This window comes from Trachypithecus francoisi, unplaced genomic scaffold, assembly GCF_009764315.1.
Source record: "Trachypithecus francoisi isolate TF-2019V2 unplaced genomic scaffold, Tfra_2.0 Contig00723, whole genome shotgun sequence".
Lineage (NCBI taxonomy): Eukaryota > Metazoa > Chordata > Mammalia > Primates > Cercopithecidae > Trachypithecus > Trachypithecus francoisi.
The window spans coordinates 1,487-20,684 of NW_022680850.1; the positions used below are offsets into that span (position 1 = coordinate 1,487).

A 19,198-nucleotide genomic window follows, 5' to 3' on the forward strand; every position below is an offset into this window, starting at 1 on the left:
GCACAGTGTTGTGCAGCTGATCTCCAGAATGCTCTCATCCTGCAACCCTGAAGCTCTGCCCCTATTAAACTCCAACTCAACCTTAACCCCAACCCCAACCCTAAACCCAACTCTAACCCTAACCCATTGCTCCCCCTCCAGTCCCAGGTAACCTCCATTCCACTTCTGTCTCTAGGAATTTGATTCCTCTAGGGACCTCAGAGAAGTGTATTCATGTGTATTTGTGCTTTTTGTTATTGTTTTTAAGAATCTTACTTTACAGGAGACAGTATTTGTCCTTTTGTGGCTTTCATATTTCATGGGGTGTAATGTCCTAACCATTCATCCATGTTGTAACAGAGTCTTCTTCAGGGCCTCCTTCCTTTTCAAGGCTGCATGATATTTCATTGGGTGGATGACCCCATTCGGTTTTTCCATTGTCTGTTGATGGTTGCTTGGCTTTCTTCCACCTTTTTTTTTTTTTTTTGAGATGGAGTCTTGCCCTGTCACTCAGGCTGGAGTGCAATGGTGCAATCTTGGCTCACTGCAACCTCCGCAGGTGGGTTCAAATGATTCTCCTGCCTCAGCCTCCCAAGTAGCTAGGACTACAGGTGCCTGCCACCATGCCCAGCTAATGTTTGTATTTTTCGTAGAAATGGGGTTTTACCATGTTGATTAGCCTGGTCTTGAACTCCTGACCTCAGGTGATCTGCCCACCTCAGCCTCCCAAAGTGCTGGGATTACAGGTGTGAGCCACCACACCTGGTCTGTTATTAGTCTTTAAATGGAATAGATGGAAAATATTTTTTGCATGACAACAAAAATGGAAAATATATTCATGAAGTTCAGCCATTCTTCTTTTTTACTTATAATAACAGAAGAGAGAAACCTGAAAGTTACCCTTGACCACTCCCTCACCGACCAAGTTCAAGTAATTATCACTTCCTTTTTTATTTTTTGTTTTTTGAGACAGAGTCTGGCTCTGTCGCCAGGCTAGAGTGCAGTGGCATGATCTCGGCTCCTTGCAACTTCTGCCTCCCGGGTTCAAGCGATTCTCCCGCCTCAGCCTCCTTAGTAGCTGTGACTACAGGCTCGTACCACCATGCCCAGCTAATTTTTGTAATTTTTAGTAGAGATGGAGTTTCACCATGTTGGCAAGAATGGTCTTGACTTCCTGATCTCTTGATCCGCCCACCTCAGCCTCCCAAAGTGCTGGGATTACAGGCGTGAGCCACCACACCTGGCCTAATTATCACTTCTGATTACGCCTATAATGCCAGCACTTTGAAAGGCCAAGGTGGGCAGGTCACTTGGGGCCAGGAGTTCAAGACCAGCCTGGCCATGATGGTGAAACCCCTTCTCTACTAAAAATACAAAAATTAGGTGTAGAGGCTCATGCCTGTAATCCCAGCTACTCAAGAGGCTCAGGCAGGAGAACTGCTTGAACCCAGAAGTGGAGGTTGCTGTGAGCCAAGTTCACACTACTGCACTCCAGCCTGGGTGACAGACCGAGACTCCATCTAAAAAAAAAAAAAAAAAATAGGATCACTTTCTATTCTTCCCCACCCACAGCACCAAACCCTGGCCTCAGCTACCTTGATTCTCACTAGAAATCCAAGTCTCTCCCTTTTCCTTAACACCCCCACTCTAATCCAATCTCCCCACAGCAGCCAAAGCCAACACTTTAAAACATGATTAACTTTGTCTTCAACTTGAATCTCTCTCACCACCCTCCTTTTCTATCAGAAGCAACAGAGAGATAAGTAAATTCCCCAAGGCCAAACAGTAGGACATGGCAGAGACAGGATTCAGAATCTACTAGTTTCGACAGTCCACATGTCTCCTCCACCCACTATCCCACCTTGGGTGATCCCAGAAAAGGGTCAGCTACTGCCCTAACGCAGGGTAATCTCGGACAAGGACAGAGGATTTCTCCTCCAATCACCACCTCCCCTCCCTTATCAGCCTAACTCCTAGTTATCCCTAATTCTCAGCTCAAACCACACTTTCTAGGAAAAGACTTTCCTAAGCCCTTGTCCTATTCCAACAACTCCCCACAATTTGAAGGCCAGCATGAAAAACATTCCTCTTCCACTGGACTGTGCCCTCCACAAGGGGAGAAGTCTGTTTTGCCCACTGTTGGAGGCTGAAAGAATGATGGCCATGATCAACTCAGTATACCACTGGAGGCTATGTGAGTAAACAGAAAACTGTTCTCGTGAAACAGGTTGTTGACAAACTGACAAACTGCTTCTGCCGCCCAGCAGGAATGCTGACAGCAGTCACGCCCCAGGCACAGTGTTTCTTGTGACTGGGCACATCTGAAGCCTGATAGCAATAATGTGAACCTGTGATCAATCAAGCAGCTGAGCAATCATTAGCTGCTCCTCCCTGCTCTTGCTACCCAATAATATGAAGGCCTGTGGAAGCTCAAGGCCCTTGCTCATTAGAAGCAAGGAGCTCCCTGGCCCCTTCTTTAGAGCAGTATCTTTTGCCTTTGTTTTCATTTCTGGGTTCTTCCCCCTTCATCCAGTCCCGTAGTAACCGTCACAGTCCACCATTGTGGCACACATCACACACCCTTGAGCACTCTGCTTCCTCTCCAAATCCATTCCTCCTGAATGTGGGCCCAGATTGCTGTGACAGGTGGGTACCACCACACCCAGCTCATTTTCATATTTGTTTTAGAGGGGGGTTTTCATCGTGTTGCCCAGGCTGGTCTCCAACTCCTTAGCTCAAGCCATCCTCTCACCTCGGCCTCCCAAAGCGCAAGGATTACAGGCAGGAGCCACCTCGAGGGGCCGACCCTCACCGTGTGTATGTGTGTTTTAAGAATTCCTATGGTGCTAAACTATTTATGTTTATTTTTGCTGTGGGATGATCAGAAGATGTTCAGGAACAAGCAAGAAAAAAAAATGAGCCAAATCATTTAAAGACGTGGGAAACCAAACCAAAATCAGAACGCTCACAAAATTTCAACCAAGGTGTGCACATCAAACAAAATATTCAGTCAGGCATGCAGAACCAAAAGTGAGTTCACCAGAAAAGACTTGCCTCGCAGGCAGAACGTTAATTCTGTAGAAATCAGAGTCCTCAAACCAGAGGGTACTTCTCTTTACACCAGAAAGTGTTTGCCAAAAGCAAACAAGCAAAAAGAAAAAAAGAAAGAAACCCAAACTTTATACTCCCAGGAGGGATGAAAAGTCCTTTGTTTAAGGGAGCCTTATAACCAAATCACATCCAGAATAAAGTAAAAAGGAACTGACCAAAGGGAGGGAGTCTGGATATTTGAGGAGATTCTCCAGAACAGAAAATCAACTCCTGGAAAGGCAGTCTGCAGAGGGCTCAGTCAACCCTGTTAGATTCCAGGAGACTCTGATTCACCCAAGCTGAATTCACTTCGGTCCCACTTCTGGTTCCACTATGTGACACTGCATAACAAATACAGAAAGATCTAAAATAAAATGAACTTTCTTTGGAAATAGGTATTGCAATGGGAATAAGCAGGCCATAGGAAAGTACGTGTGAATTTAGGGAGGTGAAGGAAGACAAAGGTTTTTAAAGGAGAATAGAGGAGGATCACAGGATTGTTTTGAGATATTTATCCTTGGCTACAAGGATCAAGGAAGAGTGGCACCAGTCTGAGGTTGGACAGGAGTATTTTTTGGTGAAAGGGTAGGAAGGTCTTTGTGCAAGGTGGAACTGGAGCCTGGACCACTGGCATCACCCACTGACCCACAGCCTCAGCTTCCCTTTTGGAGACACTGCAGGGGAGCCAGGGAGCTGGGCCTCGGACCCCTCTTTACTGGCAGTCTGTGCAGGGTGACCAGGACTGTGTGGTCAGAGGCTAAACCCACGTCACCTCCAATAGGCTGTGATTGCTGTGCTCTGGGTCAACTGTGCATTGCTACCATGGGGCCGCACTCGCAGCCCCAGGCCTTCTTCTGGCAGGGTGCTCCGTTGCTCTCACTGGGTCAGGAACTAGGGGAAGAGAGCGAGGCCAACCAGAAGCCCAGACGCCCGTGGAGATCCTGTACAGGGGTTCCCAGGAGGACAAGGAAGCTCCCTGGTGGAGGTGCGCTCCGCGCAGGCGCTGTGCGGGCAGCCCAGGCACTCCTTTAGGGTTCCCTTATCCTTTAGGAGGAGTTCTCCCCGGGCGGTGCTCTAGGGCTATGGGCTGGGGCATGACGGCCCCCAGCTGCGTAGCTCCAGCCCCTTTCTAACCGGCTGGTGGGCAGCTCAGCTTGGGGACGCGGGATCCGAAGGGACCCCTCCCAGGAGTACCCGCTGCCTTTACTGGTCCTGGGACAGGGCTGGACCCGGCGGGCTGGCGGCTCGGTGGCAGAAAAGGCAGGAGGCGCTGGGAGACAGCGACTGCCCATGCAGCTCTGTTCAGGCTCCGGCTCTGGTTCGGAGCGGGCCCGCGAGGCCAGGTCCTGCTCAGGTGCTCACTCGCCAGGTAAATGGCGCCGAATCCCTGCAGCAGTCACCACCGTCTCGGCCGCTGCGCAGAGCCTCCTGACACCGTCTGCTCGCGCGCCGCGGGAGGTGAAACTTCGCCCACGTTTGGATTCTGGGGAGAACCTATTGAAGCCAGGAGTGGCTCGGGTCGGGGTCACAGACAGGGAGTGGGGGTGGGTGAGGGACGGAGCCGGTCTCCATCAGGGCCGCCCAGGGGGTGGGCTGTGTATCCACGACCCTGGGGCGTTGGCGCTCGCCCCTCGGGAAGGGGCGGGTGGGCCGTCGGGCCACCGAGCAGAAGAAGCAAGCGAGCGGGGTTGGAGTGGTCGATCCCGCGGACTTCCGCGAGGACAAAGTTTGGTTCTTTGGCCACTTTGTGGAGCCTCTGTCTGTGTTCAGCGCGGAAAACGGAAAGTGCAGCATAGGCGCGCTCCTGACGGCACCTCCTCACTCCAGCCTCCGCTCCTTCCCCCACATTCCGTCTGGCCTTGGCTGGGGCAGGTCCTGGACCAGAAAGGCGAAGAGAAGAGGTACGGGCCTTTCAGTGAAGGCCCACTACGTGCCAGGCCCCGTGCCCAGCGCCTCCCCCTTCCCATCAGGGCGCTCCCAACTCAGGGACCCGCACGTGTGTGCAGAGAGGGGGACAGGGGAGAAGACTCCACTTTGCACGCAGAGGTGGTGGCCCCGCCGAGCCATCCTGGTCCCTGGTTTCCCCAGTGAAAGAGGCCCGCGGCTGGGGCCTCTGCACCCAGGCCTATTTCTCTCCTCGCAGTGCCCAGGAACCCCGTTGGGCTGCGGCGCCTCATGAGCTTGCCTCTGTCCTTCTGGCAGCTGAGGCCCCAGGGGCCACGCTGAGGCCCACGAGGAGGCCGGAGGTCACGCGCATCGCGTAGCCCAGGTGGCCCAGGGCTGCACCCCGGCGGCCTCGGCGCCATGGAGTCCTGGTATTCGCTGATGGCGCACTACGATGAGTTATAGGAGGTCAAGTATGTGAGTCACTTCGGCGCGGGGGGCGCTTGCGGGGCCTTTCTGCCCCCAGGCCACCGGGCCCAGGCCGGGCTGCAGCGCTGGAAGCAGCTTGCAGTGAGCCTGCTGTCGGGTTGGTGTTTGCAGCCGGCCTCTGCTTCATCCTGGCGGCTATGCTGGCGCTCAAGTACCTGGGCTCGGTCGCGGCCGGCGGCGGCGCCTGTCCTGAAGGCTGTCCTGAGCGCAAGGCCTTTGCGTGAGCCGCTGGCTTCCTGGCAGCCAACCTGGACGCCAGCATCGACCCATGCCAGGACTTCTACTCGTTCGCCTGCGGCAGCTGGCTGAGGCGCCACGCCATCCCTGACGACAAGCTCACCTATGGCACCATTGCGGCCATCGGCGAGCAGAACGAGGAGCGCCTGCGGCGCCTGCTGGCTCGGCCCAAGGGTGGACCCAGCGGCGCTGCCCAGCACTAGGTGCACGCCTTCTTCCGCTTGTGCCTCGAGATGCGCGAGATCGAACGATTGAACCCGCTGCCCAGGCTGGAGATCATAGATGACTGCGGGGGCTGGGACCTGTGCGGCGCGGCGGAGCTCCCGGGGGTCGCTGCGGAATGGGACCTCAACCGGCTGCTGTAAAAAGTGCAGGGCATGTACAGCACCGTCGCGCTCTTCTCACTCATGGTCAGCCTGGACCACTGCAACTCTTTGCGCTAAGTCATCCGTGTGAGTGCGCGCCGGAAGCGCCCCGCCAGCGGCCGCGGCCCCAGGGCGCAGTGGCCTTGCTCAGGGGTTCCTGCGCGCGGGAGGAGGGTGCGCGAGAGGAGAGGAAGGGAAAGCAGGGGAGGGGGTGAGGGAGGGCACAGCGGCCGCGCGCGGGAAGAAGTCGTAAGTAATTTCCCTGGGGTAACTTCGGTGTTTAGCGGAGCAGCGGGAGCAGCCATTTCCCAGCTCTCTGGCAGGCAGTGAGGGCGGGGTGGGGGATGGGGAGTGCACGGCAATATATTCAAGCTTGTGTACAAAGCATTTGAGGTCGAGTTGAAGAAACAACTTGAAGAATGGTCTCACAGCAATTACAAACAAATACCCTTCGGCAATTACAAGAAGGCTTTCAATGACTGAACCCGAATACTTGGTTTCCTGGGTTAAACATACGCATTTGGGTGATGGCCGCTATATTATTTTTTGTAACTGATTGCAGGCTTCTGTAAATGGCTCTGTGCTGCCGCCCAAAGCATTTATCACCAGGGAAGAAGGAGAGATGCTTACCTTGCATTAGATAACCAGCAAGCTCTAAGAATTAAAGAAAGGGGAGATGTAGGGGGTGCATTTGAGCTCCAGGCATGGAAAAATACTCAGGTACTGTGTGTACGTTTTTGTGCGTGAGAATGTAACTCCTTGACTTTGAAAACAGGACAAGGAGTGGAATGTGTGATAAGGAGCGCTGAAAACAGCCTCCTAAGAATGTGGTCTGAGTGCTTTTACAAGGCCATATGTGCCTCAGGACCCCACGGCAAAAACCCATCTGGTGGATGTTTGTAGTTTAACAAGCCCTCTAATAAATACTTGGCGGACAGATTTTGGGGCAGCACTCTCTCAGAGGAGCTGCTCCCTGCCCCGCTCAGCTGGAATTGTCTGAGTACTTCACTCTCAGCGTTCACAGCAGCTACAAGCTGCAAGTGGTGACCCCAACGTGACCACCTTGAAATTAGGCGTGGAGCAGGTCGACTCATCAACTTTTGGAACTAAAAATACCAAAAATTAGCCGGGCGTGGTGGCGGTTGCCTGTAATCCCAGCTACTCAGGAGGCTGAGGCAGAAGAATTGCTTGAACCCGGGAGGCAGATGTTGCAGTGAGCCGAGATCGCGCCACTGCACTCCAGCCTGGGCGATACAAGCGAAACTCCGTCTCAAACAAAACAAAACTCATGCTAAGGAAAGAGCATATTTTTGAGCAGAAATTTGAAAATATTTTCTCTGACACTTGATTTTGAGGTAAATAATGTATTGGACTCATAAACACTCATACCTACACAGGAAAAGGAAGCTTGAGAACAGAATGATCTAATTTCAGAATAATCTTTTTCCTCCCCCTCCTCCTCCTCTTCTTCGTCTTCTTCCTATTCCTCTTCCTCTTCTTCTTCTTGAGATGGAGTTTCACTCTCCTCACCCAGGCTGGAGTGCAATGGTGCCATCTTGGCTCACTGCAACCTCTGCCTCCTGGATTCAAGCGATTCTCTTGTCTGAGCTTCCCGAGTAGCTAGGATTACAAGCGCCTGCCACCACACCTGGCTAATTTTTGTATTTTTAGTAGAGACAGAGTTTCACCATGATGACCAGGCTGGTCTCAAACTTCTGATCTCAAGTGATCCACCTGCCTCGGCCTCCCAAAAGGCTGGGATTACAGGCATGAGCCACAACACCTGGCTAGAATAATCTGTTTTTAAAACGTCTTCACTTTTAAAATATAGAAGTCCTTGGGTGTGAGCGCTCATGTAAAACCTAAACATGCAGCACCTCCGCATTGGTTAGAAAGAGGAACTTCCTAACCCACTGACAACTGGGAAGATAGAAATATACTAGCTGGATTTTACCAGAACCTTTGCATATTTGGTGAATGGAATGTAACAATGAGTGTGATGATTTACTAAGGCCAGCTAGTGGTGTCTACCTTCTGTTCACCTCCCATGTTTTTATGACAGCCACTAAAACCTAGAATTGAAAAAAAAAAAAAAAAAACTGTCCTGAGAGAGCCAGGTCCTCAAATAGATGTATATATTTTTCCAGACAGGGTCTTGCTGTGTCACCCAGGCTAGAGTGCAGTGGAGCAATCTTCTTTTACTGCAGCCTCAACCTCCCTGGGCTCAGTTGTTGTTTTTGTAGAGACGGGGTCTCACTATGTTGTCCAGGCTATTCTCGAACTCCTGAAGTCAAGTGATCCTACCCCGTCTTCCTGCCAAAGTGCTGGGATTGCAGGTGCTGAGCCGCCATGCCTGCCAAATAGATATTTTACAATGTTAAATAATTTTCATGTGCAAGGACACATTCAATCATGCTAATATTTCTAGTGAGCACAAAATGCTTGCCTTTTTTTTTTTTCTCATAAGACAGAGTCTGGGTCTGTTGCACAGGCTGGAGTGCAGTGGTGTGATCTCAACTCACTGCAGCCTCTCAGGTTCAATCGATTCTCCTGCCTCAGCCTCCCAAGTAGCTGGGTGCTGACCACCACGCCCGGCTAAATTTTATAGTTTTAGTAGAGACCGTGTTTTAGTTTAGACCAGTTTTAGTTTTAGTTTCACCATGTTGGTTGGGCTGGTCTCAAACTCCTCACCTCAGGTGATCCTCTCACCACAACCTCCTGAGTAGCTGGGTCCACAGGCATGGGCCACGAGGCTTGGCTAATTTTTGTCTTTTTTGTAATAGTGTAAAATTTGCTGGAAAATGTGGTTGATTTCACCTTTCATTCTTCTCAGCCGGACGTGTGGCTCATGCCTGTAATCCCAAACTTTGGGAGACCGAGGTGGGCAGATCACCTGAGGTCAGGAGTTGGAGACCTGCCTAGCCAACATGGTGAAACCCCGTCTCTACTAAAAATACAAAAACTAGCCAAGCGTGGTGGTGCACACTTGTTAACCCCTAGCTACTTGGAGGGTGAGGCAGGGGAATGACTTGAACCCAGGAGGAGGAGGTTGCAGTGAGCCAAGACAAGATCATTGTACTCCAGCCTGGGCAACAAAGTGAGACTGCCTCAAAAAAAAAAAAAAAAAAAAATTCTTTTCAAGGTTCTCTTGGGGCAGGTGTGGTACTCTCCAAGCATGGCTGTATTGGGATAGGTGCTCCCGAATGCTTTCGGAAGGTCAGAAACACCTGGAGTCAGCTCCTTCCCCAGCTCTCACCTCTACCTATTACCCTCTACCACCCCCACCATCCACCCAAAAGACAAGACCCTTCTTCTGGCAGCAGCCAGAGTATTCATTTTCCACCTAGGGCAGGTCACAGCCCTACTCAAAGACCTCCAACCACATCCCTTTACTCAGACTTCACACTCCCCCATGCTCCCCACCCTCTTGACCCCTCAGATTTACCCCTTTACCCACCCACCCTCTAATCCAGCCCTTGGCCTCCCAGAGCACCTGCTGGCGCTGCCCCAGGGCCTTTGCACTGCTGTGCCGCCTTGCTCAAGCCCCACTTTGTTCAGGTCTCCTGCTCAATCGTCTGCTCCTCAGCAGCCCCTCCTGGCCTGCGTTATCCACCCCTCCAGACACTGTGCCCACAGGCACTCACGATTTTTCTCCTAGGAAGTAGTACTGGCATTACACTGTCTAACACTTCCTTTTCTTATTTGTTTATTTATTTATTTATTTATTTAATTTATTTTTGAGGCAGAATCTCGCTCTGTTGCCCAGGCTGGAGTGCAGTCGCATGACCTTGGTTCATTGCAACTTCTGCCTCCCAGGTTCAAGCGATTCTCCTGCTTTAGCCTCCTGGGTAGCTGGGACTACAGGCGCATAGATAAGGGGTTTCACCGTGTTAACCAGGATGGTCTCCATCTCCTGACCTCATGATCTGCCCACCTTGGCCTCCCAAAGTGCTGGGATTACAAACACTTCCTTTTATTATTGCTTTGTCTCCCAGGAGAGCGGAGGCCCTGGGGAGGCAGGGGAGTCTTCCTTGTTGAGAAATCTATGCCTAGTGTCCAGATGTCCGGGGAGGGACCTTTGGCTCCCGACTGCTGCCCTGCACCCAGGGCTTCCCAGGAGCTCCTTGGATCTCAGTTGGGTGCTGAAATTGGCATTTGGACGTATGGAACATCTGAGTAGTTGTGATTTGGGGCAAGCCTCTGCCATGAGGCAGAGAGCCCCTTGGAGGGGTACAGGAGTGTGGAATTAGCTCAGTGGGGGGCAGCCGAAGGCTGTGTCAAAATCCCCCTGGGGATCCCCACCCCAGCAGCCTCCTTGGCTGGCAGGGTGGCAGGAAGCCACGCTTCTCCAGGCGTCCTGAAGCTCCCGAGTCCTCAAGTCCCACATGTGATTCAAGGACTGAAGCAAAAGTCAGCGGGGTGCCGGGTCTGGGTGCTTCTCTTCCCCAGAAAGGGAGCCTGCCTGGTACCCAAGGACTATAGGTGGGGGCTGGATGGCCTGAGCTCCCTTCTTTCTTGGGGTGCAGGCAGCCACAGGGCACAACCTGCAGTCCCTGGGGTTGGGGCAGGGAGTCCAAGAGTAGCCAAGGGGCAGCTTTGGTGTCATGGGCTCAGTCCCCAGGGCGCACGAGGAGATGAAGGTTCCATGGCAGGACATCTGTGTGGCGACTCCGGGGGTGATGACTCGGGATGGAGGCCGGGCAGGACGACAGGAGGTGGGGAGCAGGAGAACTCGGAGATGGGGAAGCAGGAGCCCCAGGGATGGGACCCTCAGGGAGCAGTGACCGTCTCCAGCAGCAGCAGGGCCCCAGCCAGAAGAGGCAGGGACTCAGGGACCGCGGAGCGCCCAGGGTGTGCGGCGTCGGTGGTGCCGGCGGGGGGCGCCAGGTCGCAGGCCGTGTAGGGCTCCAGACAGGCGGCAAAGGCCATGACGTGCGCTACGAAGCTCTGCTCCTGCACGCCATGAACCAGGTGCGCCTGCGGGCCGCGCGCGAACACCGCCACGTCCTCGCCTGCGTGTGTCTCTTCGTCCAGGGGCACTGCCGACTGCTGCCGGTACTCGGGGCTCCCTGGTAGGAGAGTTCAGTTCCGGTAGGAGGGTTCAGTTCCAGGCAGACAGAAGGTGACCCCTTCCAGCCAGTCCCCCATCCTTGGCACCCTGGTCCCCCTCGGGACCCCGCGGCACTTACCACTCTCGCTCTCCGTAACATCTGGCCGGGCGCCGTCCGTGATCACATAGCCCGGACCGTTTCCATATAGGAGGGCCGTGTAGGCCTTCCTGTCCTGGGCCTTGCCAGGTGCCAGCCCTGCAGAGAGAGGGGTCCCTGTGGTTGAGCTGAACACAGCTGTGGAGTGCCACCCACGTGCTGGGCACCGCCACTTTTTGCCTGGTCAGGGGCTTAGTCCTCAGGAGACCCTACAGGGCTGGTGCCAGCATTACTACCATTTGACAGAGGAGGAGACTGAGGCTCAGATTTCACCCATGTAATTGATGCAGCAGCACCTGCCACTCTCCCCAGGCCTACCGAAGATAGAGCTCCCTCGCAGTGGGTAGCCACCAAAGGAGAAGACGTGGGAGTGGTCAGCAGTGACGAGGGTCAGCGTGTCCTCCTCGCTGGTGAGCTGGCCCGCCCTCTCAATGGCGTCGTCAAACATGACCGCCTCAGTCAGTGCCTGGTAGGCCCTGCTTTCATGATGACCATGGTCAATGCGACCGCCTGCAGGAAGGCCAGAGAGGGGTGGTGCTGAACCTGCCCTGCTCCAAACCCCAACCCCCACTCCCCAGGGGCCACCACGCACCCTCCACGAAGAGGAAGAAACCGCGGGGATTCCTGCTTAGCAGGCGCAGGGCAGCCTCTGTCATCTCTATTAGGGAGGGGTCCAGTGTGGAGTCTCGGTGGATCTCATATTTCATGTCTCCGGGCTCAAAGAGACCTGTGGACAAGGGGTCCCATGGTGACTGCAGGCGGCGGCGGGTGGGAGGGTGCTGGCAGACGTGTATGCAGGTTCAGAAGGTGCCATCTGAGGCCATCTGAGGGATTCCAGGGCAGGAAGGGGGGTCATACCATGAGGTGGGTCACAGACGGGTCCTGGGAAGCCTGCATGAGCTCAGTGCGGTTCCACACGTACGGGCGCCCTGCAGGGAGGGAGAGGGCCAGGCCTCAGCCCACAGCCCTGAGCCCCACACCTCTGCCCTTCCCCTGTTGTGCCTCCTGCACTGGCCAGACCCATCACCTGGTGCTTCGCCAGCCATTCCTGCACCAGGTTCTTCCCATCCATCCTGGTCCCATCCTGGCTGTAGTCATGTGGGTACTCAGGGTCTGGGGCCCCCATGCGAAACATGTGCTTTCGGCCTCCACCTAGGATCACCTGGGAACAGAGGATGGGGCACGTGGTTTGGGGCCTGGCCGGCCCTGTGCCACTTCCTCCTGCACAGCCCTTGGCTCCCCTCCCCAAGGTTGTGGGAGTGGCCCAGCCTGGGCTGCACCTTCTATGCCCCCAACCCCACCCTCAGACCCTGCTGACCCAGATCAGGCTGTGGTTGCCTGGGTCTGAGCTGGTGCCCCCTGCTACTCTCTGCCCAGCCCCAACCCTTGGCCCTGGGGTCGCACGTCAATGTCCATGTTGGAAATGAGCTGCGTGGCGATGTCCTTGCAGCCCTCCCGGCGGGCCGAGCCAGGCATGTTGGCGTCCGAGTACCAGTTGCGGTTCACCGTGTGGGCGTAGGCACCGGCTGGTGAGGCGTGCTGCACCCGTGTGGTGGTCACCACTCCCACTGACTTCCCTAAGGGTGACAAAGGTCAGGATATGTGACCAAGGTCTGTGACCTGGCCCTGATCCCGCAGTGCGCCCCAGCTCACCTGCTTTCTTGGCCGATTCATCACGGAGACCACCTCATTGCCGCGTGTCGTGTTGCACTGGTTAAAGCGGGCAGCTGCACTCAAGCCGATGGTCTGGAAGTTGCCCTTGACCCCGCACAGGTAGGCCGTGGCTGTGGCTGCACTGTCTGGCACATGCTTATCTACACTGTATGTCTGGGGACAGAGACACTCTGAGCTTTTCTGTGGGGCAGACACACAGACCCTGATCTCTGTCCTCTGGGATTCCAACTGCCCCCAGCTCCTTACTGGAGGCCCAGCTGTTTAGGGTCCCTCCGTCCTACCACACTCCATAGCCAGGATACCCTTCTCTGCTTGAAGACTCTAAGGTGGCCAGCCCTTACCTTGGACAGAGCCACGTATGGGAAGTGGTCCATGGCCAGGGGGGTCTCAGGCCCCAGTTTGTCCTTCTTCTGCCCCTTTAGGATCCTGGTGGCTGTCACCGTAGACACCCCCATCCCTGAAGGAGCAGAAATGTGTGAGGCTTGGGCCCCAGGGTTGTCCTGGAACCACCGAGTGTCTGGGCGCTAGGGCTGTGAGGGCTGCGGGGATGGACAGGCCTTGCTCACTCACCATCGCCCAGGAAGAGGATGAGGTTCTTGGCGACCTTCTGGATGGGCTGCAGCTTCTTGGCGGCACCCAGGGCCTCGGCTGCCTGGCGGTTCCAGAAGGCTGGGTTCTCCTCCTCAGCTGGCCGGGGGAGAGCAAAGATCAGGTCAGCCTGGGCTGGGGGGTGCCCTGTGTGTGTGTAGGGGCAGCTCGGGGAGCCTCATTACCTGGGATGATGGCCAGGGAGAGCTGTAGCCTCAGGCCCAGCAGCAGAAGCACCCAGGACCTCCGCATGTCTGAAGGGCAGCAGGAGAGTGGTGTGGCAGAAATTCCGGGTATGGAGCGTGAGCTGCACTCCAGGCTGCCTGGGTTTAAATCAGGGAGAACTGTGTCTCGGCTTCTCCCCTTGTTGCCACCTTGACCCCGCCCAGCCTCTTGACATGACTGAAGGGAGTGGCAGGGTGCGGCTGGGCTGGGCCAGGCTGGAGTTGGGGTCCTGAGAAAGGCAGCTCAGGGTGGGACCAGGTGTTGCTCAGGGAAGGGTGGGGTTTTGGGTACAGATGCCATCTGAGTGAGTGTGGTGTGCATCCTGCAGCCAGGAGCCCCTCCCCCAACCCCTGCTCACTGTGTCTTGTGTGGAACAAGACGCCCTGTCACTCATTCATTCACCCATTTTTTTTCTAGAGTTCCCAGAAGCTAGGGCCAGGCTCTGTTCTGCTGTCGAGAGGAGGGGAGGCTGGAAGCACACAGCCCGGGCCAGGGCCTGGGTTCAGCCTACTGATGCCAGGAGCCTGGGCCCGGTGGGAAAGGGGCACGTGGGGGGCTTTGCTGCCCTGGCACCCCCTTGCTCCATCATCTGGCTTTGGCCTGGACAGGTGGGGCTGGCAGGAATCCGGGCCCAGAGCTCTAGGGCTGTGGGCAGTTGTGGGTCCAATGGTGACAACACTGACAACACTGAGCCAGTCCTGCCCATTGCTCACATTCTGTGTGTGATTGTGTAGGTGTTTGTGTGGATGCACTCGTACTAATGTTTGGATGGCGCAGGTGGGAGAGAGTCCACCCCAGCCCAACCACAGCAGCCCCTTCCGCACTCAGGCCTGCTCGCCCTGAGCCCCAGGCTTGGCCCCCAGAACCCAGGGGACCTTACCTGCTGCCCAGCCTCTGCCTTCCCTGCCCCACTCCACACCACCCCCACGGACTTCCCTCACGCCAAGCTTTCTGGAGTCCTTCTGCCTGCACCTGCCTGGCTTCCCGCTGGTCGTCCTGGGGCTCTCAGGGAAGATGTCACCCTCATGGGCCCTTCCTGCCTCCTGCTTGTTGCCCCCTTAGTTCCCTCTACCTCCCGCTTCATCTTGCTGAGTGACGACATTTCTGGGCTAAATTTCAGAGGAGACTCACTAACAGGCAGGCCCTTAATTAATTCATTGATTCACTCCAAACTCAAGGCCAGTCAGGAGATTTTGCAGCCATCCCCACGATTATTTTTCAAGTGGGAGTTGTTTTGGTTTTGGAGACAGGGCCCCACTCTGTCAGCCAGGTTGGAGGGCGATGGCTGAGTTGCAGCTCCCTGCAGCTTCTGATCTCCCAGGCTCAAGCTATCTTCCCACCTCTGCCTCTCACGTAGCTGGGGCCAATGGCTGTGCCACCACACCCGACTCATATTTTATTTTGTGTAAAGACATGGTTTTGTTATGTTGCCCAGGCTGGTCTCGAGCCCCTTGGGCCCAAGGGATCCTCACATCTCAGCCTCCCAAAGTGTCTGGATTACAGACATGAGCCACTGCACTCACCTTCCTCTTTTTTTTTTTTTTTTTGAGACATGGTCTCATTCTGTCACCAGGCTGGACTGCAGTGGTGTGATCATGGCTCACTGCCTCAGCCTTAGCTTCAGCCTCCGCAGTAGTTGGGCTTATTGGCACCAGCCACCATGCCTAGCTAAATTTTTTTTTTGTAGAGTCTCACTATGTTGCCCAGGCTGCTCTCAAACTCCTGGCTTCAAGTGATCCTCCCGCCTCAGCCTCTCAGACCACTGAGATCACAAGTGTGAGCCACTGGGCCCAGCTGGGTGTTGTCGTTTGGCAACAACATTCATTCCCAGCCCCTGCCATGCTGTCCCCTGAGTGGCAAGGGCTGTCACCATATTTCCCAGTGAGATGCCCTGGTAAGATCTGGAGGGCAGGAGGCAGGCAGAAGCCATTCATCCGTGGTTGGCAGTAACTGGTAAGGGGGCAAATTCAGCCCTACCCGGCCACTTTGGGAGGCTGAGGCAGGTGGATCACCTGAGGTTGGGAGTTCAAGACCAGCCTGACCAACATGGATAAACCCCATCTCTACTAAAAACTACAAAATTAGCCAGGCGTGGTGGCACATACCTGTAAGGTGGGCACTGAGCTGGAACATGGTCTGGACTGCACAGAGCTTGGTATCCCCAAGGGCACCAGGTGGTAGAGGGTGCTAAGGGATCCAGATGGGGCCCTGCAGGACCAGCCCTTCCTTCCCAGAGAGCAGAAGGACCAAGACGACCAATCCTCAGAGAATACACGCCGCAGCCTGGGCCTCCCCTTGCCCTAGGGAACAGCAACCAAGAATCCCAGGAATGGAGGCTTTATATCTCCCTCCAGCCGGGGAAGCCCTGCTGCTTCTGCTTCGAAATCCCTGGGTCTCAGAGGAAGAGCTGTAACCAGACATTATGACAGGCGACTCTGGCATGAAGGTAGGAGGCAGCGTGGCCAAGCATCCCCGTGTGGCCAGGGTGTCATCATAGACGTTGAATGTGGACGAGTATCCTTTGTTTTCTGCAAGTGACATTGGCGTGTGTCTGGTCTCCAGTCTTGCTCAGGCGCCTGACAAAATTCACCACATAGTGAGCAACATAGCGAGACCCTGTTTCTATTTAATTAATTAATTAATTAATGTATTTTTTTGGGATGGAATCCCGTTCTGTCCCACAGGCTGGAGTGCAGTGATGCCATCTCGGCTCACTGCAACCTCTACCTCCCAGGTTCAAGCGATTCGCCTGCCTCAGCCTCTTGAGTAGCTGGGATTACAGGCGCCTGCCATGCGCAGCTAATTTTTGTAGTTTTATTTTTTTGGTTTTGTTTATTTACTTGTTTTGGAGACAGAGTCTCGCTCTGTCACCCAGGTTGGAGTGTAATGGTGAGATCTCTGCTCACTGCAACCTCCGCCTCCCAGGTTCAAGCAATTCTCCTGCCTCAGCCTCCCGAGTAGCTGGGACTACAGGCACCTGCTACCAAACCTGACTCATTTTGCATTTTTAGTGGAGATGGGGTTTCACCATGTTGACCAAGCTGGCCTCAAACTCCTGACCTCAGGCAATCTACCTGCCTTGGCCTTCCAAAGTGTTGGGATTACAGGCGTAAGCCACTGCGCCCGGCTGATTTTTGTATTTTTAGTAGAGATGGGGTTTCACCATGTTGGCCAGACTGGTCTCGAACTCCTGACCTCAAGTGATCTGCCCACCTCGGCTTCCCAAAGTGCTGGGATTACAGGTGTGAGCCACTGCACCTGGCCAAAACTATTAAAAGAAAAGGAGTGTCAAAAAATTTAGGCCGTGCTGGGGGTGGAGGCTCACACCTGTAATCACAGTACTTTGGGAGGCGAGGCGTAAGCCCGGGACTTCCAGACCAGCCTGGGCAACATGGTGAAACCCCATCTCTACCAAAAATGCAAAAATTAAATGGGCAAGGTGGCACACACCTGTAGTCCCTGCTACTCGGGAGGCTGAGGTGGGAGAATTGCTTGGGCGCAGGAGGTTAAGGCTGCAGGCAGTGAGCCGTGATTCCCTCACTGCACTCCATCCTGGGCTACAGAGCAAGCAGAGCAAGACTCTGTCTCAAAAAAAAAAACAAAAACAAAAACAAAAAACACACACACACAACACAAAGTCAATGGGTTCCTTTGGTGGGGAAGGAAGAAGTGGGGTCTGAATGGGGGGGCAGGGTACATATGGGATCCTGGCCTAGTAATCTGAGTGCTATTTGGAGTTCTAATCTCTGGTATTACTTTGGCGTTCAATTCTGTAACTCTTCTTCAGGCCATATCTTTCTGTTTTATGCAGTTTTAATGTTTGACATATCTCAAAAGGAAAGAAGGAAAGGAAGGAACAGGCTTGCCATTTGATCCAGATTAGATGCAACTGTTCCCGCTGCGTTTTCCATTTTCATCTCAGACAGTATTTTTCAAAATGTGACATGCGCATATTTCCAAAGGGTGGTACTGAAACAGGATAGGTAATCAAGGAAGTGACCATGTTCCCGGGATGCAGCAAGCGTGGTGACCACACAGTCAACACAATAAGCCTCAGCATTCGAATTGTAATTCAGCCCATTCAAGCACAGCTATCTTCAGTGGGGATTTTTCTTTCTAGAGAACATGTGCGTTTTGATTTTACCTCTCCTCAAACGGACCCTTTGCTCATAATACTAAAAAGCACACCCTGGGTGGAGATTTAAGAAGCTAATGAGACATGCGACGCATGAACGAGCATGTGCAGCTACTCACATGTGCACCCAGAGGACCACCCAGAACATGCTTACTAGCAACACCTTTTCCCACCCCCTCATGAATAATCATGCAAGATTTCCATAAAGGGAGTCTCCCTAGTGCCAACCTTTGTTGTCTCGTCTTTATGAGCAGCCCACCCTGAATTCTTCTCTCTGCCTGTTCTGCACTTCACTTTCAAGATATTCTTCTTCTTGGCCGGGCGCGGTGGCTCAAGCCTGTAATCCCAGCACTTTGGGAGGCCGAGGCGGGCGGATCACAAGGTCAGGAGATCGAGACCATCCTGGCTAACACGGTGAAACCCCGTCTCTACTAAAAATACAAAAAACTAGCTGGGCGAGGTGGCGGGCGCCTGTAGTCCCAGCTACTCGGGAGGCTGAGGCAGGAGAATGGCATGAACCCGGGAGGCGGAGCTTGCAGTGAGCTGAGATCTGGCCAGTGCACTCCAGCTTGGGTGACAGAGCGAGACTCCGTCTCAAAAAAAAAAAAAAAAGATATTCTTCTTCTTTTGCAATAAATTATTGCATGCCACATCTCCTTTGCTATTGCGTCTCTTGTTTAAATTATTTTAAGCTAAGAAGACAAGAACTGAATTCTCACATCAGCTGTCAACAGTACTCCAGATTATTTTCGGTGGTGTGGGTGTCAAAGCAATTCCATTGTGGGGGCTAGTCCACCAGGCTGATGAATGCCAGGTCTCGGAGGGCCTCTGAGATTTCCCGTTCATGTTGTGTTTCTTGTGCAGGAGCACCTACTTCCTGTAAATCCTGCCCTTAGGACAAAACAACTTTGATGTTATCATATTGCAATTGTCCTACACATCCCTTTGAGGTTGCCCCTCCCCTGTGGCCCTCGGTCTTGGGGGGTAAACCTACCATCTTGCCTCACCGCCACCTGAGACCCAGACATAGCTTCTGTTCGTAAGTCTCTATTAAATGTTTTTTTCTAAGAAACTGGATATGTCAGCAATTCTCCTGCCTTGGCCTCCTGCAGTGGCTCACGCCTTTATAGGAGTCTGAGGTGGGTTGATTGCTGGAACCCAGGACTTTGAGACCAGCCTGGGCAACATGGCAAGACCCTGTCTCTACCAAAATATGTAAAAATCAGCTGGGCATGGTGGCATATGCCTGTAGTCCCAGCTACTTGGGAGGCTGAGGTGGGAGGATTGCTTGAACCCAGGAGGTCGAGGCTGCAGTGAGCTGAGAC

General features: G+C 54.0%; 1 protein-coding gene and 1 pseudogene across 1 annotated transcript; one reads left to right on the forward strand and one right to left on the reverse strand.

The window, feature by feature from the left end:
* Window positions 1-4,712: 4,712 nt before the first annotated feature.
* Window positions 4,713-6,134, forward strand: LOC117088138 (annotated as a pseudogene).
* Window positions 6,135-9,717: 3,583 nt separating this feature from the next.
* Window positions 9,718-14,174, reverse strand: LOC117088129 (alkaline phosphatase, placental type-like). The gene is made up of 11 exons (XM_033219163.1): window positions 13,699-14,174; window positions 13,496-13,612; window positions 13,267-13,382; window positions 12,895-13,078; window positions 12,656-12,828; window positions 12,272-12,413; window positions 12,110-12,180; window positions 11,844-12,003; window positions 11,570-11,761; window positions 11,234-11,350; window positions 9,718-11,113 (listed from the first exon to the last, which is right to left on the reverse strand). The coding sequence occupies exons 1-11, from the start codon at window positions 13,763-13,765 to the stop codon at window positions 10,815-10,817; spliced, it is 1,638 nt and encodes a 545-aa protein (XP_033075054.1). The 5' UTR covers window positions 13,766-14,174; the 3' UTR covers window positions 9,718-10,814.
* Between the last annotated feature and the right edge of the window lie 5,024 nt (window positions 14,175-19,198).

Excerpts from the sequence above, each read along its gene's own strand:
- LOC117088129 (XM_033219163.1), bottom strand. The coding sequence starts at position 13,765 with ATGCGGAGGTCCTGGGTGCTTCTGCTGCTGGGCCTGAGGCTACAGCTC. Across the intron at positions 12,181-12,271 it reads GGCGAAGCACCAGGTGATGG|GGCGCCCGTACGTGTGGAAC; the intron begins GTCTGGCCAGTG and ends CCCTCCCTGCAG. Across the intron at positions 11,114-11,233 it reads TGTTACGGAGAGCGAGAGTG|GGAGCCCCGAGTACCGGCAG; the intron begins GTAAGTGCCGCG and ends CTCTCCTACCAG.